At 64.5% G+C, this 22,366-nt stretch overlaps 2 protein-coding genes across 3 annotated transcripts; one reads left to right on the top strand and one right to left on the bottom strand.

Annotated features, from left to right (window-relative positions):
- The first annotated feature begins 3,557 nt into the window (after positions 1-3,557).
- Positions 3,558-5,732, top strand: CCDC188 (coiled-coil domain containing 188). Its single transcript, XM_060029489.1, is given in 9 exon segments — positions 3,558-4,094; positions 4,200-4,307; positions 4,462-4,566; positions 4,654-4,710; positions 4,818-4,877; positions 4,968-5,032; positions 5,221-5,278; positions 5,407-5,456; positions 5,546-5,732. Coding segments are annotated over 9 exon segments (1,227 nt in total).
- Positions 5,733-6,432: 700 nt separating this feature from the next.
- ZDHHC8 (zinc finger DHHC-type palmitoyltransferase 8) lies at positions 6,433-21,624 on the bottom strand. Of its 2 annotated transcripts, XM_060028588.1 has the most exons (12): positions 21,507-21,588; positions 21,043-21,292; positions 14,686-14,807; positions 14,361-14,518; positions 14,111-14,283; positions 13,805-13,907; positions 13,283-13,374; positions 12,980-13,121; positions 12,666-12,786; positions 12,483-12,592; positions 10,158-11,158; positions 7,853-9,064 (listed from the first exon to the last, which is right to left on the bottom strand). In XM_060028588.1, exons 2-12 carry the CDS (start codon positions 21,144-21,146, stop codon positions 8,893-8,895), a joined length of 2,298 nt encoding a protein of 765 aa, XP_059884571.1. In that variant the 5' UTR covers positions 21,147-21,292; positions 21,507-21,588; the 3' UTR covers positions 7,853-8,892. The 2 variants fall into 2 exon arrangements, with proteins under 2 accessions (XP_059884570.1, XP_059884571.1); XM_060028587.1 differs by lacking the exons at positions 7,853-9,064; positions 21,043-21,292 and adding an exon at positions 6,433-7,335 and having other exon boundaries at positions 21,507-21,624.
- Positions 21,625-22,366: the final 742 nt, after the last annotated feature.

Here is a 22,366-nt window from a genome sequence, read left to right as displayed (position 1 = left end):
TCATGCAGTCACACCCAGTGGACCTGTCCTCCTGGTTATGGGCCTAACCACCCCTTTGTGCCCCAAGAGGGCACAAGACCACCCTCAGAGCCCCGTGGGTCCCAGCCTCAGGCCATCTGTGTCTGCTACAAACTCAGAGCACAGGAGAACTGGGAGGCCCTGGGAGAACCGCCAGGCCCTGGGAGGAGGTGAGATCCCAAGAGTGACCTGAAGCCCCAGAGAAGGGGGTGATCCCCAGCCTGGGGCTGCTCCAGGAAGCCTGCAGGGCCTGAGGGTCTGAGGGCTGGAGGGGGGTTCTGGACCAGGGCCCTGGTTAGGGGATACAGAGATGGGGCTCCTCCTGAGGGGCTGTGGCTGGTCCAGGGACCACAAGTTCCAGGTCTGTTTCCCAGCTTTAGAAATAAGCGTGGGGCCTTGAATGTCGAGGCCACGGTGAGTCCTGGCAGGAGCAGGAAGGGCGCGGGCCTCCACACCTCCTCTCCCTCCGAAGCCCAACCCCTGCTCACAGGCTCAGGCTCCCTGAGGCTATTGGGCGTCATGGCAACTTGGGCAGGAAGCGGCTGCCATGGCAACTGGTGTCCAGGGAGGTGCACACTGCATGACAAGGAGGGCCTTGGCCTGGCTCTTTCCAGGACGCACTTGAGCCTCGCCTCCCGCCATGGCAAGGAAATCTGACGATGCAGACTCTCCCCGACCCCATCCTGGAGCCCTGACTCAATTCAGACCCTCACCCCAATCAACAAGGATTTGCAGGGTGCCCCGCATACATTACCTTACCTGTCCCCATTTGTGGAAATGCCACCAAAGCTGAGGTTCCCTCTGAGAGCCCCCCACCCTCTGGGCCATTCTCAAGCTCAGGGGCACTTCACAAGGACCACAGGGAGGGTGTGAGGAAGGTTTCAGGGTGTTGGGTTCTTCAGGGCTGGGCTGTGAGCCACCAGCAAACTTCCCAGATGGGGCGCAGCCAGGGTAAAGGTTGCATCCAGGAACATGGGGTTCCAGGCCGGGACACGGTGGGTGGGGCCGAGGCTCCTGTGTCATGGGGTGTCCCAAGCACCCCCTCCTGCACCCCGCCTGGGTGCCCTGCCTGGCTCCTGAGACTTGAGGCCTCTGCTAGCAGTTCCCGGGTTGCAGCCACTGTCCTTGCTGTTATTACAGGGGGTCCCCAGTCTCCATGAGGAGATCCCCTCTCCCCATTTAACGTTCCCAGGCACCTGCTGGCACCTGACAGGGCGCCGCTCCCCGCCCCACCCCAGAGGCCCCCTCTTCCCCTGGTGGCTAAGCAGAGTCTGCTCAGGGGGAGAGTTCAGGGGACCGCTGATGCCTGAGTGGGGCTCCAGGCCCATCTTTCCCAGCCCATCCCCAGCCAGAGCCTGTTGCTAATGCTTCACAGATGCAACCCTAGAAACAGAGTGACCTCCTGGGGCTGGGCCACCTGTGTCCAGGTAGACACAGCCTGTGAGCTGTGCATGCCCCCTCCTCTGTGGGTGGCCCCCGTCCAGCAGCCCCTGTAGTGTATCTGTCCTACAAAGAGGACAGGAGTGAGACCATCAGCAGATAAGGGATTTTGACAGACTTCTTCAGACAGGAAGCGGGAAGCGGGGGCTGACATAGCAGGACAGGGGCTGACATCACCTGGGTGTGGACGAGGCAGGGCATAAAAACTGGGCTGGCTAGGAGACGGCTTGGGGTGGCCTCCAGCACGTGTGAGGGACGGTAGGTGACACGGGGACTACCAGGCAAACTCCCCAAGCTGTCCCCTTCTCCAGACGTCTGCCCAGAGGCAGGAGGCCTTCCTTCCAGGGGACTGACTTTGGGACACCCCGGCTGCTAACGGGGAGAGGAACTCCTCAGCTCCATCCTACCTCCCTATGCACAGGAGTAGAAAAGCCAGACATTTGAGGACAGGGACTAATAGGAAGTCCTACCAAACAGAAAAAAAGAACCACAAAGAGAAAAAGCAGGAAGCAAAAGTTCCCCTCCCTGCAAAATCCACGTTATCCCTAAAACAGAACAGGAAGCTCTGAAAAAAGAATAAGGGAACACAAAGAACAATGGAGATGTCTTGAAATTTTAAAGCACGATTGCAGCACGGCCTGCGGGTAGCAGCTCCAGGAACGGTGGAGCCCCTGAATTCCTGTGGGAAAATGCCCTCCAAGCTGACTCTGCCCAAACTCAGCCAACAAGCGTGAGGTCAGAGTAAGTTGCTTTCAGACTTGTGAGGTGTCTCATGATCTAGTCACAAGGGGCAGATGGCTCCCAATCTCAGAGGCTAAAACAAGCACAAGTCAGTCGGGCCTTGGCGACTTGGCCGGCCCCACGTGGTGGGTCTCTGTGGTCTCGCTGGGCTCTTCAACCCAGCTCCTGGCAGCTGGGGACCCGCTGGGATGACCAGAGCCTCCCCCCCCACAACCTGGTATCTGAGAGCAAGGTCGTGCCCCCCTCCCACCACAGAGGGTCCCCAGAGCAGCAAGACAGTCACAGCCCAACACACAAGCACTGTTCAGGTCTCTGCTGGTAAGACCACTGGCCCTAGCAAACCCCCAGGCTAGCCCAGAGCCCAGGGTCACATTGCAGAGGGCCAAGGACCCGGGGACAGGAGGGATTTGCGGCTGTTTCCACCACACAGGCACTCGGGTTTCCACTGACCCACCTTTCTGAGGACGCTGCTTGAGGATGTGCTTCCACAGAACAAGGGAGGGAACTGAGAAAGAGGAGGATGTGAGGCAGGGGCTCCAGGAGCAGCGGGGGTGCAGTGGGACAGATAGCACCACATGATGTTGTAGGAAGGGAGGAGAAACCATTGTGGGGCGGGGGCTGGATCTGTTTCCGCATGGGAGGCACGCTCTGCTGTCACTGAAAAGACCCCTAAAGTGGTGAAGACCAGGCTGGACTCTGGTCCCATCACTGAATAGGCCATGGCCTCGGGCAAGTGTCTTCACGCCTCAGTCCCCCGCCTACAGGGAGAGGATAATAATAGTCCTTGCAGGACCATCGAATGTTCAATAAATGATTTTTTTAAAAAAACTTGGAGATACGTTAGGTGAAAAGGCCAGGCTGTAGGATGATCTCTTCTGTGTGAAGAGAGACCATGAGACGTGCAGCCACCTCCAGAAAGGTCTCAGCCACGGGGATCACAGGCTGGGGGCAGGGTCACACTGGACACTTCCTGTTGTTTGACTTTGTTCTAACCATGTGTCTGCATGATCTGCTGTACATTTTAAGAAAATAGTTGAGGTGGGTGTGGTGGGGACGATGCAGAGGGGGTGACCCCCTGAGGTTACTTGAGGAACAGGGACATGGTGGGAGGGGCCCTGCCAGCCCTGCTCTGACCACCACCCCAGCCCATTATGACCTCCCTGGCCATGCCCAGGCCTTTGTGACAGGTGCCCCTGAGGCACCTGTGAGCCATGACACCCAGAGGGCCCTCAGACTTGTGAGGTGTCTCATGATCTAGTCCCAAGGGGCAGATGGCTCACAGGGCCATCTGTAAGAGGGTGGCAGCTCAGGCCAGGCCAAAGCCTAGACCTGGGGTCAGGAAGGGGTCACAGGGAGGTATGGAGGGGCCGAAAACCCTGGGACCCCGTGGCCACTCCCACCCCCAGTGCCCCTAACCCCCAGCTTCGAGCAGCCATGGAGGATGCCTGGACCCACCCTGCCAGGGGTTTGTAAGGTGGCCCTGCATGGTGCCTCTCAGCTCCACCCACTCAGTGGAGTCTGCCAGGCCTTTCCCAGCCCCGGGGACAGGGGGTGGGGGGCCCAGGTTCGGTGACGAGGTACCTGGGAACTTTATCACAGCTGAAGAGGGAGAGATGCAGCGACAGAGGCCACGAGACCACCCGGCAGGGGCAAGACAAGGACAAGTAGAGACGGGGCTGGGGTGGGGCTGGCCCCTGCACTCAGGCCGCGAGCAGGGGACACCCACGCAGGGGGCGGGGCCCAGCTCAGGGCCCACACCCTGCCCTTGCCCGCCCCTGACCCCGGGGGCAGGGACCCCGGCCTCGCCCAGGGCAGCCCCCTCCCAGCTCCAGAGCGTGCTCCTGGGGCCTGCAGAGCAGTCCTTTCTCCAGCTGGAGCAGGAGAACCAGAATCTGGTGAGTGCGCTCCCAGCCCTCCCAGGTCCCAAGCCCTCCACCACCGCCCCCTTCGACCTCCTGCCTGCGAAGTGGCTGTTCCCATCTCTCTGCCCCCACCCCCAGAAAAGGCAGAACCAGGACCTGCGGGAGCAGCTGGGGGCCCTCCTGGGGCCGGGGCAGCAGTTCCTGCCCTTGTGCCCGGAGCACTTGAGCTGCATGGCCCTGACCTGGGTGAGTGCGTGGCGGGGTGCGGCCCCAGTAGGACGATGGGAGGCTCTGGGGAGCTCCCTGCCACTCCATGCGCTACCCTCACCCCACTCCCAAGCAGTCCTTGACCACGGATGCTGCTGATGGCCTTGGGGCTGAGCTGGTGGCTCCTCTGCAGCCCCTTGAGCAGGCCAGCGCCCGGCCCCTGAAGGACAGGGCCCCTCTGCAGCTGCTGCAGCAGGAGCTGTGCCGGGGGAAAGAGTCCTTCGTGCAGCAGTCCCAGGTGGGCCCCGGAGGCCGGGGGCGTGCGGGGAGGAAGGAGCTGACCACCCGCCAGCCCTCCCTCTGCCCACACTGTGCCTTCCCCCAGAACGAGCTGCAGCAGATCCGACTGTCCTTTGAGAGGAAGAAGATGGCCATCACCGAGGTGCCCACCTGCAAGGGTGGGAGGGGGCGCTGGGGCAGCCACCTGTGACGTGCATCCTGCATGGGTCCTGCTCCTTGGGGCGTGACCCAGTCTCCACCCTCCACCAGGTGTGGGACGGCGTGGCCGAAGTACACATGGCCCTGAACAACCAGGCCACCGGGCTCCTGGTAGGTTCCTAAAGGCAACACCCAGAGGATGAGGGGGCTGGGTGGGGGCAGTGGGGTTGGGGGACCAGCTTTACCCTCTCTGCCCCCCAGAAGCTCAAGAAGGACATCCGGGGGGTGCTGAACCAGATGGAGGACATCCAGCTGGAGATTCTGGGGTGATGTGCAGGGTTGGGAGCCAGCGGGGCCTGGCTGAGCCGGGATGGGGGTAGGTGTCCAGGTCAGGATGGGGCGGACCAATCCCTGACCCCTCCCCAATTCCCCTGCACCAGACCAGGTGGTGCCAGGCTGAGGTGGGGGGTACATGTGGCGCTGACTGTGCGCTGTCCCCCCCCACCCCCGCTAGGGAACGGGCCCAGTGCCGCAGCCGGGTCAGGAAGGAGCAGCAGATGGCGTGCATAGGGGTAAGTCCCCCACCCCACCCTCTCCCTGGAGGCCCCGCTTAGGGAGCTGGAGAGGATCCCTGTGACCAGAATCACCCTTGTCCTGAGGGAGAGCAGGAACTCGCTCTGACTCAGCCCCTCTCCCGCAGAAGGCGCGGCCTCAGCTGGGATGTTCCGAGGGCCTCAAAGGCCAGCTCTGGTAGGTGGCCGTCCGAGCTCAGGGGCAGAGCCCAGTCCCCAGGAACTGTCCCCTGGGTGCCCCCACCCCCTGACCACAGCCGTCCACAGGCTGCTGGCCCTGAGGTTGCTGCTGGGCGCCCTGCTAGCCTGCACCGCCGCCTACGTGTACATGGTGGACCCCGCGCCCTTCGAGGGGCTGGTGCCGCCCCTGCTGAGCCGCGCCACCGTCTGGAAGCTCCGGACCCTGCTGGGCCCGTTCTTGCGCCTTGAGGTGGACGACTTCCTGCCCTTCTAGGCCGGAGGCCCAACAGCCCCAGCGAGGAGGAAGCAAGGCGGCTGGTGTGGCCCAGGGTGCCCAGCGGCCGTGCCAGCCCCCACCCATGGCACTGCCACGCACCGGTCCCAGCCCAGAGCCTTGGAGGAGGGTGGAGGCAGGGTCTGTCCTGAGGGCTGGGCCTGCGACTGGACATATAGTAGTGACACAAGGCCTGTGCACTTGTTTCCATGGAAATGGGGGCGGGGCACAGGAGGCTTTGCCGCCTTCTGAGGCGGATCTTGCAGTGAGGGTCCCTGCCTGGTCCCTAGGGTCCCACTTGCAGTGGCGCCCCTGCCTCGTCCCCCAAGCCCCATCCGCTGCCAGGGCAGCCTCTCCACAGGACGCCCCCAGACCGCCCTGGCCACCAGAAGGGCTCTGAGCAGAGGGTGTGCAGAAGGGGCTCCACTGAAAGTGAGACCCTCAGGCCTCATCCCTGGGACTGGCGGACCTCGGAGATCAGGGACCCTTCACATAAGCCTGCGGCTCTGCTGTCGCTTCACATAAGCCACGTCCCTGTCTGGCTGACCACCCCCCTTCCCAAACCACCCAGCCACCACCCGTCCCCCGGCTCCTGTTCCCTCCCCACCCCAGGGTCCCTGTCCAGTCCAGCCTCCTGGCGCTTCCCAGAGGCTTGGAGGACAGGGGGACCACGCTGGTGGACAGAGCCATGGAGGTAAACACCAAAAATTTTATTTAGTGCATTAAACTGGGGCGGGGCAATACCTTTTAGAACAATAGAGAATAGCTTTGTGGCTGCTCACCCCCAAGTGGGAGAAACAGAGCTGCTGCCCAGGCAGAGGGGACGGCCAGGGCCCAGCCCTGCCCCTGCGAGCGTCCAGGCCCAGCCGGCTGGGGGCTGCAAGGCTGGGGGAGGCAGGGCCCTCTGAGCTCGCCAGGTGCAACATCTCAGAGTGAAGGAGTGAAGACCACCGGGCAGGGCCGGTGGGCTGGGGTCTCCTCCAGCTGGCAGCTCCAGGAGCTTAAGGCATCTGTTCATGTGCTGGGTGCAGGGAGCGGGGAGTATAGCGACCTGCAGGGGCGACCTGAGACCCCCACCCAGCCCAACCCACAGAGGCCGGGGCTCCCTGGGAGGAAGTGGCGTGTAAAGTGCTTGGTCAGGCAGGGGGATCAGGTGATGGTGACACCCGGGAAGGCTGTGCTGGTCCCAGCAGCTCCAGGGCCCCCACCTAGGGTTTCGAACCCTCTGCAGCAGGTGGGGACTTCCTGAGCTGGGAGGGCACAGGGTCACGGGCCCTGGTGGGCTCGGGGTCAGTCAAGGTGCAGCTGGTGGAGAGGGGACGCCCAGCCCACACCCTAGGGTCCGCGGCAGCCCGGCCTCTTGGGCCCCGGAGTCTTCTACTTGGTGTCCCGCTCGGGCCCTGAGAGGCTGGGGAAGAGGCTGGAGGCGGCCAAGTGTAGACGGCACACGGCCCCCCGGGGGGGCGCCCCAGTGGCCGGGCTCCAGGGGACCCGCAGTGACGGGCGGTCCACCGGGAGGCCGAGGTGGCACAGGTGCAGGCCGGGGGGCACCCTGGGCTGGCCACGCCGCCCCCATCCACGGCTGCAGGTACCGATCCGCCCCCTGCGGGTTGCAGCGTCCCGTGAGAGAGAAGCAGAAAGGCGGAGGTCAGCAAAGGGCAGAGCTGCCCGGTTCAGGGTCTGAGGACCCACTGGCCTCCCACACATGGCCAGCCCCTGCCCCGGTCCCCCAGCCCCTGAAAAGCTGTGGATTCCCGACGCCCCCACCCCGGACACTTGCAGGGGGGACGGGAGATGAGTTCCAGTCCGCGCAGCTGCAGGACGGGCGGGCACTCCCTGCTCCTGGAATCCCGGGGCCCCTGGGGCAGCTTCAGTCCCAGCTTCTCTCCAAACGTCCTGTTACTGCCAGGGATGACGCAGACCCAGGGAAACCTCACGCTGGTCAGCCAGAGAACCGCCGGCCAGCCCCCACCCCCCAGGCCTCCAATTTGGCTTAAGTCCACGGAAACGCCCACGCAGAACGTCCACGCCCAGACTATCTGCCACCACCTCTCCCGGAGCCTGACGCCCTCTGCCCCCGCCCGGAGCCCCTGGCCTTGCTCAAGGAAAGGATCGAAATGACTCTTTTTCTTTTTTTAATAAAATTATAGATATATAGATGTAGATATAAAAACATAAAACAGACACAACGCAAGCGGACGCTGCCGTGTGCTTACTCTCGGGTCCCTGGCGCCAGACAAAACTCCGACCCCTCCCCGATGTGCTTTCCACGTGGGCGCCCAGGCTCCAGCAGGGCCTGGACTTTGCATGCCTCGGTTGGGGGTCTCCAGTTTGCAGGGAGGGGACTCGGGGTCGCGTGGGCCCCCTGTGGCGGCCTCCTGTGCCCGCTCCCCCTGCCCCCATCACCTCCCACAAGAGCATAAAGCAAAGATTAAGGCTTCAATTAAAGCGAGTTTCCGGGCAGTGGGGGCAGCGGGGGCCCGAGCGTGAACACATGGGACGTGGCATGGCAGCTCAGCGCACAGACACGGGGACGCGCCCACCAGCTGGGCGAGACGAGACACACGGAGCCAGGACCCCACCCACAGCTGGCTGTCCGTCCGTCTGTCCATTTGTGCACCTGTCCGTCAGAACCCAGAGCAGTCCCGAAGCTGGGTGCCTGTGGGCCGGGCCTGGACTCCCTGCAGAAGAGTGGGCCTTGCCAAGCTACAAGCTTCCAGCGGGTCCCTGAAAGGCAATGGTTAGGAGCAGCTGGGCGGTGGGGCCCTCGGTCTGGGAGGATGGCCAGGGGCCCAGGCCTCTCTGTCCGTCTCTGGGCCACAGTGACCCATGTGTAAGGGAAGTGGGTAGGGACTGGCCTGGTGACAACCTGTGCAGTCCACGCCCCCTTGCTGCCCCAGCTCGCGGGAGCAGGGCCACCAACACGCAGATCCTGCAGCCTCATGGCCCTTGGCCCAGCCGTGCCCTGGTGAGCAGATGAGTGGATGCACGGGCTGAGGACGAGGGATAGGCCCGTGGAGGCGTAGTTCTCCTCCCGCTGATGCGTCCACACCAAGCCTGGGCCTCCTCTCCCGGGGTAGAGAAGTTGGGAGGGGGGCAGCCGCTGTGGGGGGGGGGTCCTGGCTCCCATGGCACCACGGCGACGGGTGGCAGTCAGTCCTCACACCGAGATCTCGTATGTGGTCCCACCCACGCCGGACACCTTCTTAACGAGCGTGTGCCGGGCGGGGCTGGCGGAGGGCCCTGTGGGGCCGGTGGCAGGCCCCAAGCGGGCCAGGCCCGGGGACTGCCCATTAAGCTTACTTGGGGGGGTCTTCAGCTGAGGGTGGTCCCTGCATCAAAACAAGCACACACACGCACACACACGGTGAACACGGGACCATGGCAGGACAGGGGCCAGCGGAGGCAAGAGGACAGAGGACACAGACACAGACGGAGCACTGGGCAGCCCCTGCCTCTGACCCTGGATGGTCCCGCACGGAAATGGGTGGGGGAGCAGAACCTGCCAGGGGAGGGCCGTGCTGTCACAGGACAGACAGATGTCAGAATGGCTGCCATCCCCTCCCAGGCCTCTCGGCACAGACCACAGAACACAGGGACGCCAGGTGGATGCTGGCCAGGCGAGTCCCTAGACCCTGCCCTGTCCTGGTGCCCTGAGCTGGGAAGCCCAGCAGTGACGATGTGGCCTCTTCCCTGCTCCCTCCAAGGGAAACGAGGGGCTGCCCTTCTGCCCTCCAGCCTGCCCAACACTGACCAGTAGCATGGACCTCGCTGCCCAGCATTCATGCAGGCAGGAGCCCCTCCCTCCCTGGGCTGCCTCACAGCTGCCCCCTCTGGGCCTGTCACACGCACAACAGGAACCTCCTCGTCAACTGAGCCTGTGCTCACGGCAGCCAGGTGAAGCCCTGGTGAGCAAACGTGCCCAGCAGCTGCTCAGCTCTTGTATGTGGGCCTGGGACCAGCCTGCCCTTCTGAGACTCAGTTTGCCCATCTCTGAGCAGGGAAGCCCTTGCTTCCTGGGGCTGTGTGCCCCCCGAGGGCCAGGACCGTGGTGCCCAGAGTGGCATGTTTTGCTGCGGGAGGAGGGTCACCCAGACTTGGCCTTCTGGGCATGGACAGTGGCATCATCTCTAGAGGAAGAACCCTAGGGTCCCCCACATGCTGGGTCTGTGCCAGCCAGGGGAGAGTGTGGGTGTTGGGCTCAAGATGCAAATTCTCCTGCCCCTGGTCCCAGGACATGCCAAGGCGCCCTTGGAGCCGGGCTACCCTCACACTGGCCGCCAGGATCCTCCAAGGTGGGTGAGGCCCACCCCCCTAGGTAGCCTCAGGCCTCCTGGGCAGCCCCCACGTGCTTGGCCAAGAGGCCCTGCAGGCAGCCAGACACCTGCCCTGTGCCCAGCAGCTGACCGCACCCTGAGCACCCACCTCTGCACAGACAGCGAGGGCGGCGGTTCTGGGAGCTCCGCTTGGATGAAGGCGACGGCTTTGGGGCCCACGTAGGAGGGCGAGCGGGGAGTGCTAGGTGGGGACGGAGGGACCTGGCGCACGGGCGACCTGTGCGAGCCGCTGGCAGGCCGGGCCCCCGGGGCGCCACTGTTGGCCAGGTCTGCCTGCAGGGAGGAAGAGGAGGTCCGCGGCGCTCGGCTCACGGCGCTGGACAGCGAGGACAGCGACGCCTGCAGCGCGGGGTTGCGGGCGCCCCCGAAGCCGGGCCCGGCCACCAGGTCGTCCCTGGAGCTGCAGCGCAGCGCGGGGCCACGGGGGCCCTCAGACAGCACGCTGGCCTGCTGCAGGCTATAGGAGCTAGGTGCGTCGTAGACGCCCGAGTCGCCAAAGAGCGAGTCAGCCTGAGAGCGCAGCAGCCGCTCACGCTCCTCCCTGTCCTTGCGCTCCTGGATGGAGGCCATGATGGTCCTGGACAGGTTGTCGTAGCGCACAGGCGAGGGCTCCCGAGGCCGCAGGCCCAGCACGGGGCTGAAGCTGCGGGGCGGGGGCCGTGGTGGGTCGCCCGCTGCCCCCGCGTGCAGGTAGGGTGAGCGGTAGCTGGCTGCGCCAGCTGAGGGGTGGGCCGGGCACGTGTGGCCCCCGGGAGAGCCAGGGTTCAGCAGGCTGTCGTAGGACAGGCTGCCGTTGCGGTTGGGCAGTGCGTGGGGGGCAAAGAGGCCACGGTGGGGCGTGGGGGGCCCACCCTCAGAGCGCAGGGGCTGCAGGGCCACGTGGTCCCCGCCCCGCCGGCTGGCGGCTTTGAGGCTCAGGGAGCGCAAGGCGCCTGAGAAGGTGTCAGCAGCACTGAGTGGTGGGGATGGCGGGTAGGCCGCATGCAGGCCACTGGGCGGGTAGTCAGGGACATCCAGGCTGGGCTCGGATGCAAAGTCCAGGCTGTGGATGCTGTCCTCCCCCAGCGTCAGGGAGTCAGTGCCCGTGACCTGCAGGGGGAGATGGCGCACATCCATCTTGGCCCACCCACCGTGCCCTGCCCGCTCACCAGGTGCTCTGTGCCCACTAGGAAGTTGCAATCCCGGTGGCATCAGGGATGGCGGCAGGTGCAACCAACAAGCTGTTCCCAGAAGCTCCCTATCCCCTGCGCCCCACGGAGGGAAGCGGGGACAGGGTGGAGCAGAGCCGGGGGCCCCAGTATCTCTCCAGGGAAGGCTGTGCATCTGCTCCAGCCCAACTCCCCAGGGAGAGGAAGGGGCCTTGGGGCAGCCTTGGGATCAGGACCTCAGAGAGACTTAACCACACAGTGACCCAGGGCCTCTCCCAGGCAGCCCACGGCTGAGGGTCTGGGCGGGCAGTGCAAAGCAGACAGCAGGGCAGTGCCCTCAGAGCCCAGCAGCCCAGGGGGTAGCCACAGTGACAGAGAGGGGCCTTTTTGATTCTCCGTGATTCCAGGCACACAGACTTGGACTGGGACAAGAGCCTGCAGAACCTCAAAACCCAGAAGGCGCATGGGTGGGGACAAATGTGGCCTCAGGGCACTTGGCCAACCAGCCGGACCCTCCATGGGACCCAGGACAATCCCAGGAAGGAGGCAACCCACCTAAGCCCCCTCATTCCAAGAAGGGCCACCGGACACTGGCCAGGGAGGCCCAGACTCACTGCCCTGACCAGCAGGCCCCAGAGGCAGGGTCAGGAAGGCTATCAGTCCTGGAGGGAGTTCCCTGGGAGAGAGGGGCTGGTCCAAGCGTGCTGGCTCAGCCACGGGCCTGCCCTCTGGTGGCATGAAGGAGGCAGGCAGCCTGGGAACCTCAGGGGTCTGGGTGTCTGCTCAGGCCGTCCGCTGCTCCACGTGAACGCAGAGAATAAATGTGCTTCCTCAAACAATCTCAAATTCCTCTGAAGCCTTCCCGAGGGCCCTGAGGACCTTACAGAGTGACTAATTGTGGAATTCCAGGCATCCTGGCACACAGTGCCCCCGGGGGCAGCGCCTAGAGCCAGCAGGCAACACTGGCCAAGGGCTGGGTGGCTAGGACTACCTGTGCCAGCCCCTCCCAGGACACCTGGCCCTGCTCCCCTCTACCAGCCCCAGCTGGGATGCCCACACCCTCTGTGACCCAGGCGGGTCTTTCAGGGGTGAGACCTGGGTCGTGGCCTTAGATAGGATTCCTTGGGAAGTGGCCTCCAGGGTGTGGCGAAGTCTGGGGGCGGGGCTCTGGAGTTTCCCGGGGTCCGGGGGGGCGGGGGGGGGCTCTTGGGTGGAGCCTGCGGGGCGGGACCTCGGGACCTCTGGGCAGGGCCAGGCCTCCTCACCTGCTCACTCGGCCCACAGAAGGGCGCCTTGGTACCCGTGGGAAAGGCGGGCCGGAACTTGTACATGGCGGGTGTCGGGGGACTGGTCCTCTGCGCCGACAGGGCGCTCTCTGGGGAAGATGGACCACTGTCAGACTGGGATCAGTCTGTGCCCCTCCCTCCGTTTGGCCGCCCCCGCCTCACCAGCACTGCCGGGGCGTGGGGTCTGCAGGTCGCTGCCAAATGTGCCAGCCTCCGCCTTGGGGGGCAGCGGCGGCCCCAGGTCCAGCGGCTTCTCATCCAGCCGGTCCAGGCTGCCCTTGGACTGGGAGGGGGCACGGTCAGTGGTGTGTAGGGTACAGGCCACGGGCAGGGCTTAACTGGGGACTCCATCCTGAGGCCTGGGACCTAGACCTCTCCCCGATTCCACCCAGTCCTTCCCCCTTCTACTCTTAGGCCCCTCCAACCTGACCACTTCCCACCTCACCCCATCCCTTACCCCACCCCTGGGCCCCCACCTTGCTGTGGCCCAGGCCAGCCTTCAGCCCGTTGTCACTAAGCTTGACCTTGAGTGGTGCGGCTCGCTCCAGGAGCTCCGGCCGAAGGAAGGGCGGCTTCAGGCGAGCGGCAAGCGGCAGCCGGGGCGGCTCCACCACATACCTGCACCAGGGCCAGAGGGGTCAGTGGCCAGGGCAACCTGGCCTGAATGCATGCCAAGGGCAGGACCCCACCTGCCAAAAGCAGAAGTGGATCAGGCTGAGGGCCCATGGCTGCCCACCCCAAACCCCGAGGAGGCCCACTGGACACCCGCCGGGCCTCACCGGGGCGCCAGGGGGCTGCACAGCACGTGCTCCACGTTCCCATAGCAGCCGCGGGTGAAGGGGTTCACACCCCCACGGAACTTCCCCGTCACCTGTGGACATGGGACCCCTCAGCCAGCCTGGCCAGCCAGGGTCTGGCCAAGGAGGGCAGGGGGACAGGCAGGGACAGCAGGGGTTCCGCAGAGGTGAGTTGGGCAGGGTTAGCCCAGGGGTGCCCCCAACCCAGGTCACCAGGGTCTGCCCCTGCTGTGGAATTTCTGGGCTCTGATTCACTGGTGGCTGCAGTGCCTACAGATGGGGGCAAGGAGGGGGACAGGGCAGGTGAGACCCCACATGCCAAACCCCACCTGGGGTCTCCAGGGCCAGAGCTTCCCCTACCACAGCTGCACATCAGCCGAGGGCCCCGGCCCTGCCCCGCACCCCCCACCCCAGTCCCTGTGCAGCCCTGGCTCCTCGCTCAGCCCATCGGGGACCCTCCCATGCCCAGCCCCATCAATGCATGGCCCCACCCAGGGTCTGCACCTGCTCATTGGTGGTGCGGCCCCGAGTGACCAGCACCACGTGGAAGCCAGTGAGGCCGATGACAGGGATGAAGAAGAGGCCGGCCACACACATGACGGCCATGCTGGCCCGTTAAGGCCAACGGCCGTGGGTGAGGATGGAGCAGGCACCTGTGGACAGACTACCCACCCCTCCCCACCGCCCGCTCAGGGAAGGAGACCCACTCCCTGGGGACTTCTGGGCTGCCGACCCACCCCTCCAAGCCTCGACTTCCCCTGTGAGAAGCGTCCCCGGTCCACACCGCCTTTGTGGTCAGGCCAAGGATACGTGATGGTGGTGTGCGCGGCGCCCAGCCCCTCGGCGTGGTTCAGCACGTAGACCAGGCCGAAGGCTACGACGCCCACCATGTGCGCACTGAGCGACAGCAGGAACAGGAAGAAGTAGCGGTAGTTGCGGCGCCCAATGCAGTTGTTGACCCAGGGGCAGTGGTGGTCGAAGTCCTGGGCAGGAACAGCGCGTCAGGGCACACGGCGGGCAGGGGAGGAGGGCGTGGGCTGGGGGCGGGGCAGGCGGTCACCTCCACGCAGTTGTCGCAGACGCTGCAGTGGGAGCAGCGCGGCGGGCGGTAGAAGTGGCAGGTGGCGCACCATTTCATACGGACCTGGATGCCCCGCACATCCACGTTCTTGTACAGCGGGGCCCGGAAGTCATCCTCCTTATCCTCGTCCTCATCCGCTGTGGGTCGGGGGCAGCACGAAAGTGACTTCCCTGGCAGGAGAGCCCCTCTCCAGCCAGCCCTTCCCACCCACCCCCCACACCGCCCCCAGCCAGACTCTCTTTTGTCAGCCACTCACACTCTAGCGAAAGTCAGCCAGATGAGCTACCCCAGCACAGGGCCCTACCTCGGGGGAAGACGCCAGGGTCCATGAAGGTGGCCATGCTGAAGTTGGCCAGCACAAAGAGGAAGAGGATGCCATTGTAGACAGGAACGGCTGGGGACACAGCTCGTGTCAACCATGGGCACCTGTGTCGGACAGCAGTGCAGAGCTGGGTCTGGGGGTGTGGCAGGTGTGTGGGGAGGGGACGCAGGGCAGAGGAATTAGGCTTGGCCACACGCGTGCGGCGCTCAGCATGGCAGTCAGGGAGACCACTGTTGCCACGGGCCCACTGCTTCTCTACTCAACCCTCAGGGGCTGTGCACAGGCTCCGTGTGTGCCAGCCCTGACCCAGACACCCCTGAGCGCCTGTTAGGAGCTCAACCCCCCGTTGATCAGACTGAGGCTCAGGGAGGCCCATAGGCCAGAGCCAAGCCGCGTCCTCCTGCCCCAGCTGGGAATCGTTCCGGGTCCCCTGCCCTTGATGGGGAGACAGGAGACAGGAGGTGGGAACCCAGGATGGGAAAGGAGCTGGCTCTGCCCATGTGCTCTGACGGGTAGAGGCCAGTGAACTGCCGGGCAGCTCAGGCCAGTCCTGGGCCTCACCCAGACCTGTCCCCAGCTTGGCAGGATCCTGTTGCCAGGGAGATTCTGGGGTGTGGTGTGGGGAGCCCCAATCCTCGGTCGGTAAATGCATGGGGGGTTCTTCCCTGCTCTTCCCTGAGGGGTGCAGTCTCAGGGCCTGGGCCCTGGGTGCATCCCCACCCAGGCTGCCTCTTCTTTTTAATTTGTCACCTTATTCTCCATAGGGCAGGGCAGAATACTTGGAGACTAAAAGCATGGCGCCTCCCACCCCTCCGCCATCTCTCATCACCCCTCGCCACTTGGCTCCAAGGCTGCCCCCTCTTCCATGAAGCCTTCTCAGATTGATGGCTCCCTGCAAAGGTCTCACACGCCTCCCTGGTGGACACTCTGGCACAGAGAGCATCTTCCTCAGGACTGGAGACTCACCAGTCCTCAGGCACATGGCCTGTGACCCCCTGCCCCAACTCTGTGGTGGGTTTCTGCCCACTAGGCTACTACGAAGCCCCTCTGGCTTCAGGCTCACCATCTCTCCCATGGCTGCTGTGATAAGCAGGGGGCACCCAGTGGGTCTGCTTCCCTCCCCGCACTCAGGCCCTCTGTGTAGCTGGGGGGCCGGTGGGGATCCCCTACACCAGACTTGACCATGTGGACAGGGCATTGTGGCCACCTGCAGAGTGAGTCGTGCCCGTGGCCCTGCCCGCCCCCATGGCATACGCCGGCCACACTGGTGCCCACGCCTGCCTTGGCCAGGAGCCAGCCCTGCCACCCCAGCAACCACCTCCATGGTAGCGGAACTTCTCTATTTTTAGTGGAAAGCAAGAGGCTATTTAAAGATTCCGCTCCCACGGCAGGCAGCACACTAGGCAGGCTGGGAGCCGTGAGTTGCCCCTACCTCTTCTCCAGAACCCGCCGTGGAAGTGATGCATAGTCTGAGGACACGGGGTCCTCTGCCAGGAGGCCTTCCTCCACCACCCCTGCCCAGGCGGCCCAGAGCAGATACCTTCCATACTCCCCACCCCTGCACGCTGGAGCCTGGCGTGCAGACAGCGCTCAATGTATGTTTGTGACCTCCGATCCAATGTCATTTGGCAGGATGACGGTGGGTCCCTGAGGCATGGTCTGCCCAAATGGGTGGGAGGGGGCTAGGAGCCCAGATGCCGGTTAAGACAGGTGAGAGAGAGCCAGGCACAGCCAGAACCTGGGAGAGGTGGGCACCGCGGACCCACCCTGGTGCTGCGAGCCAGCTCCCCACGCGCCTGCTGGGAGGGCTGACCATGTAGTCTGTGCAAAAGGAAAGTGTGGCTCTCAGGCACCTGCACTGTCGCACACTGGGGAGCCAGCCTGCTCTCGAGAGGAAGGAACCGGCCGAGAACGGACAGACATGCAGACACGTGCAGCAGGCAGGCGGGCGCTGAAGGCGGGAGGACGTGGGACGGGGGCTGAGCACGGCCCTTCATCATCGCCCTCCAAGTTTTACCGGCAGATGTTGAGAGCCCACTGCCCACCGGCCTGCTCAGTGAACCATGCATCCCACCCTTCAGGCTGCGGGGCGGCGCTTCTGTCATCCCCATTTTACAATCAAGGGTATCTGAGGGCTTGTCACCTAAGGCAGGGACTGAACCCCCGCCCCGGAGGCCCACACTGTTTTGTCCTCCCTGGGCCTTGATGACCCTGAGTGACACAGTTGGGGCTGGGGAGAGCAGCAGCTGCAAGGTGATGGAGTAACGCTTGCAATGAGGCTCTAGACGGCCTCTACCCAGGGTGGACACCACCCACCCACTGCATGCGTGGGCAGCACATACCGGGGAGGGCAGGGTGGGGCTTTAGCCTGTGCTGGGCAAGTCTGGGAGGGCATGGGTTCTCTGACTGGGACCTGAGCCACTGCACCCTCCACTCACCACCTCCAGCCCCCCAGGCTTCACTCAGACCCAGGATCAGGCACTGGCACGCATTCTGTCCCCCCATCCTCACCCCAGGGGTCTCTACCCCCAGGCTGTGCCATAAGAGGGGCTGAGGCCTGGGTCATGCCCAACAAGGACTAGCTCGCTAGCCAATGCTGCCAGGGCCCAGGAACGGCTAAGTAGGGGAGAAGACAAAAGAACACACGCACATCCACATGAACATGCAGGGATCCATGCATGCACACGTGTGTAGCACACATGCAGACACACACAATGCTCCAGGCGTACATGTGTGGATACTGCACAAGCATGCATACACACACGCACATGTGATCAACACAAAAGGCACGTGTGTGCTGACGTGTGTATGGACATGCACACTCGTGCACACAATGGCACATTTGTACCCTCATCCACACACAAACACAGATGCAGACTTGCCCCTCCTCCACTGACCCACACACCCCAGCCCTCTCTGGACATCTCTCAGCTCCCTGCGGGCTGGGCAAGTGTGAGGATGTGTGAGGACACGCGAGCTCCGTGGGCGAGGCCTGGCAGGCAGCACTGCTCCGGCCGCCTGAGTCTGTGCCAGGCTCCAGGAGCACCTCTCTGCCCTCAGGGATGACACCCCACTCCCCTCCCAGGGAATGGTGTGCTCCAGGCTCGCCCTGCCAGGCAGGGGTTGTACACTGCACACTGGTGGCAGACACACTGCAGGCCCCTCCCCCGGGCCGGCCCCCCTCCTGAGCCTCCACCATGGCCCAACCTGGGCCGGCGGGAGACACCGCCCAGCAGGATGGGGTTCTGCAGCGTAGCATGCTGCCTCGGCTAAATGCAGAATGGAAAATTTTAACTCAGACGTTTTCACTTAAATCAGGTTCTTCATTAACATTGACTAATGAAGCTCACACACGGGACACCCGGAACCAGAGGGTCTGCGGCTACTCTGCCTGGTCCAGCCAGGCAGGGCCTCTGGCCACATGCACCCACCCTACAGACACCCAAGCGGATGGGGAAACTGAAGCTCAGGGGACCAGGGGTACACACAGCAAGTCCTGGCAGGGGACTAACACCAAGTGTCCCCCTCCCCATATGGTCCCTGCCAGCGGCTCCATCCACCTAGGCCCGCCGCAGGCTGGCTTGGTCTTGGACTGGAACTCTCACTGTCCTAGGCTGGGCCTTGTGGCTGACTGGGCCTCTAAGCATAGGGAGGGCTCAGGCCCATCCTGGGCACCTGCCATGACATCCCAGAAGTCAGCCCACTGGCCCCAGACAGAGACAAGACAGCCCAGTGTCGGCCCCAGGCATGGGTATCCCACCAAGCAGCCCTGGCCCTCTGATGTTCACAGGGTCCCTGTCGTTCTGTAAGGTGGCTCCAGGAGGAGGAAGGGGAAGGGGCAGAGACCTGGCCTCGGCACTTTCGGACACCTCCCAGCACCTGACCCAGCCTGACGCTGAGCCTTCTGGGGTCCAGGGGGACAGAACTGTACCAAGAACCCAGGAAGGCTTCCTGGAGGAGGAGGAACACCAGGAACCTACCCTGAGGCATGCTACCCATCCTCGTGGGGGGACACCCCCAGCTCTGGGCCTCCTCCCTACACCCCAGCCTTTCCTGGTGACATGTCTGAATGTCCTGCTGGCCGAGCCCCTCAGAGAGCTGGCCCAAGGGAGGGGTCTTTGGTCCTCTAGGCCTGGGCTCCCCACCCTGAGTGACACCCGGAGCTGCTGCCTACGTGGACCTGTCTCAAAGGGGCAACTCATATTTACTGAGTATAGAGCGGGGGCCGGGGACCACTCAGCTTCCAGTGAAGTCCAAGGAGCAGAGCAGACAGAATCCTGTGGGGCCCCGAGGGCAGGGTAGGAAGGGCCCAGGAGCAGGTGTCTGAGTCTGCAGTGGGCCTGGGATCAGAAACAGGGCAGAGGTGTGGGTACTGGGGTGACGAGAGGCCTGTCCCAAGAAGGGGACTGCTTGGCCCCCTGCTTACCCGGAATCAGCCCACTGTGGGTGGTGTCATTGGGCCTGGGCTACCCAGCAGACCCCCTCAGGAGCTACAATGCCTTCAGAACTGGGCTGGGCACCAGCCAGGGTCCTCAATGGCCATTCAGCCAAGGAATGTGGCCGTGGGGTGCAGGGATCCCTGTTCCAGGGGGCGAGTGAGGGTCCCTTGGCAAGATGATTGCTGCACCTGGACGCCGGCTAGCACCCCTGCACCTCCATCTTCCGCATGGTCTCTCAGGCAGAGTGAGTCACTCAGGGCAGGATGCAGGGCACACCTGTGCTGCCCTGAGGCAACCCCGAACCTCTCAGCGCTGGATCACTGAACCCAGAACCCAGAACCCCAGCAGTGAGAGCAGAGGGAGGGTAGGCAGCCTCCATGCCCAGCCCCTAGGGCAGGTTGAGTTCACAGGACAGTAGGGACCCTCTGAGATCAAGGGAAGGCTCAGGACAAGCACCCTTCAGGGGGCCTGTGTGCACCTAAGGGGAGAGGAGGTGGGTGAGCTCCCTGGGGTGGGGTTGATCTCAGTTGCTTGTTGAACTTTTCCCCAGCGTTTCACAAGTTCTCATTAGAGAACACATATTCCTTTTAAAGTCAGGACAAATGCTGAATTGCATTTGGGGAGTGAGAAACCAGAACCAGCACGTGGAGGCCAGGCTGCAGGGAAGCAGGGCCCAGACTCCCGCAAGACCCCTGCCCAGGCCCCACCCTCCAGAAGCCTCAGCGGGACGCATCCCACCTCGGCCCGCGCCCGCTGCCCACAGCCTCATAGCCAGCAGCATCTGAGTGACAAGAACAAGTCTGCTCGCCAAAGCCAGAAATAAGCCTGTCCACACAGGCCTTTTTTAAACATGCTGTTGGCAGCCTGTGGTGCCCACCCAGCCCAGCCTCCAGGTCGGGGCTCGCCTACCTCCAAGGTGCCCAATGCAGCCTTCCATCCTTGTGCTGCTGCCCTCGCCCCGGCTAAGGTGAAAGGGTACCCGGCTGGCTTCTGCCCACCCCCGCCTTGGAACAGATGCCCCACTGGCTGCGGCCACCCCAAGCCTCAGGTCCCCAGGAAGGCTAGAGTGGTTGCTACTCTGGTGACCTGGCTGTGTCCCAGCCTGGGACTTGTGGCAGGAGATGGTCGCAGACCTGCATGGCTGAAGCCTGGGGTCCCCAACCCTTCCCTGTGCCTGAGGAGCCCTGGGGAGGGGGGTGGCACAACAATGCAGAGGGAACTGTGGTCAGCGCCTGCCCTGGTCTGCACGGGCCCGGGACCTACCTGCCCTCTGCCTCAAGGGTCCCAGCGCCCACTGAGGCCAGTGTCCCTGAGTGTGGCCTGACCTGGGCCTCCAGCTGTGACCACTGGACCTTCCTGAGAAGGAGGTCAAGAGAAGGCAGAGGGCACTGCCAGGCCAGCGTCGGCGGTGGCCATGGGGCAGGCACGTGGCAGCCGGGCCAGGCCACACCTACGCGGGAACTTGGCTCTGGCCTGGGGCCGGACGGCTGGGAGGGCACTTGAGAGTCGTCCTTGGCTCCTAGCAAGGAGGGCTGGTGGCTCTGGGCGGCCCCCCTCCCCTCGTGGGGAGGGCAGGGCTGCAGCCACACCCTGGGCAGCCCCCGCACGCACTCCCTTGCCCGGGCCGGCGCCTCGCACCCAGGGCCTGCCTGGTATGCTCACAGGGTGGCCATTGGACACCAGTGTCCTCACACCCAGGTCTCACCTGTCCCTGACACCCCAGGAAGGGCACGCTCGTGGCATCAGCCTTGGCCCAGAGTGGGGTCTCACATTGCCCACGGCCCTGGTGCCCCAACCCAGCCCAGCCCGCCAGCCCAACCCCGGCCCTGGTCCCTCCAGGCCGCGTCCACCGCTGTGCGCAGCCCTGCCCCTTCTGGCCCCAGCGCCGCGGCCGACTCACGTGAACACGAAGAACAGGGTGCTGGAGCCGACCAGCAGTGCGGCCGCCGTGGCCACCGGGATGTACTTGGCGGGTTTGAGGCGCGTCCCGGGGCTGCGGGGCATCCTGGGCACCGCGCCGCCGCATCCCTCCCCGGGGCCGGGCGGGCGGGGCCGGCTGGACGGGCAGGACCCAGGCAGCAGCGGTGGCAGCAGAGGAAATCCCACCTCCCGGGCGGCGGCGGAGACAGCGTGCTGATGTCAGCGCGCCCCTTAAGGTGGACCAGCGGTGAGGGGCCGTGGGGCCGGGCGGGGCCCCTCGCGACAGCCGGCCCCTCCCACCTGCCCGGCCTGCCATCTCCCTCCTCCTCCTCCTCCCTCTGAGCTCGGGGCAGAGCCGGCGGCGGACCCTCCCGCAGCGGGGCCTCTCCTCCAACTCCAGGCTGGGAGCCCGTGACCCTCAGAGGCCATGCGGCCGCCGCACACCTGAGGTCTTGCCCACCGGGGTACACACGGCGACCGCCAGGCCTCCTGTCCCCAGCCCACAGGCCGCGGCGCTGGAGCATGTAGGTCCCTTCCGGGTCCCTGTTTGCACAGATCTTTCCCTAAACACCTCGGAGCTCTTCCTGGGTAGGGCCTGGCCCCTCCCATCTGGAGCAACACCCCGCCCACCCCACCCCACCCGCAGCATTTATGAGGGTGGGGGATTGTGACACTGCAGGGGCACCTTGGTTGTTTATCCCCTGCCCACCTCACAGCCCTTGAGCCACAGGGCCAGCGGGCAGGGTAAGGAGGGCGGGTCTGCTGGTCCCTCTGCATCCCAGCCCAGGCTGCAGGCCTCCCAGGACAGAAAGGAGTGCCCCTCAGGAAGGGCCGGGCACCCTGCCCGTGCCTGGGATAGGCCCGCGGGCGGGCCCACCTCCTGCAGGAAATCCCACCCCTCCAGCACCGCCACTGCTGTCGCTTAAGGTGGACCAGCAGCCTCGCAGTGCTGGGCCGCGCGTGGGCGGACCACAGCCTCCACAGTGAGGACCGGTCCCTGGGTCCTCTGTTCTGAAACCAAGACCCATCTGCCCCCTCCCCAGGTCAGAATCCATGTGGGGCCCTCGCCCTCCCTGGCCCTGGGCATCTGCTTCTCTACAGCCAGAACCCCGCGCAGGCCAGCGGCCACGTCCTCGGGCCACCTCCTTGGGCCACGCTACACAGGCCCTGGGACTCCTCAGACTGGAAGACCCCACCTCGCCTTAAGGTCCTAGCCCAGCAGGCAGGGCCGTGAGCTGTTAGAAAGGAACCTGGGCTTGGGGGCCAGAACAGAGGCATTAATGCAGCTGCTGGACAGCAGAGGT

This window comes from Delphinus delphis, chromosome 13 (genome assembly GCF_949987515.2).
Source record: "Delphinus delphis chromosome 13, mDelDel1.2, whole genome shotgun sequence".
Taxonomy (NCBI): domain Eukaryota; kingdom Metazoa; phylum Chordata; class Mammalia; order Artiodactyla; family Delphinidae; genus Delphinus; species Delphinus delphis.
Note: the sequence above shows the minus strand (reverse complement) of the source record. Positions and strands in the feature narration are given on the sequence as shown.

Excerpts from the sequence above, each read along its gene's own strand:
- ZDHHC8 (XM_060028587.1), bottom strand. The coding sequence starts at position 21,586 with ATGCTCCAGCGCCGCGGCCTGTGGGCTGGGGACAGGAGGCCTGGCGGT. Across the intron at positions 13,908-14,110 it reads GCCGCGCACACCACCATCAC|CATGGCCGTCATGTGTGTGG; the intron begins GTATCCTTGGCC and ends TTAACGGGCCAG. Across the intron at positions 11,159-12,482 it reads TCTGTGGGCCGAGTGAGCAG|GTCACGGGCACTGACTCCCT; the intron begins GTGAGGAGGCCT and ends CTCCCCCTGCAG.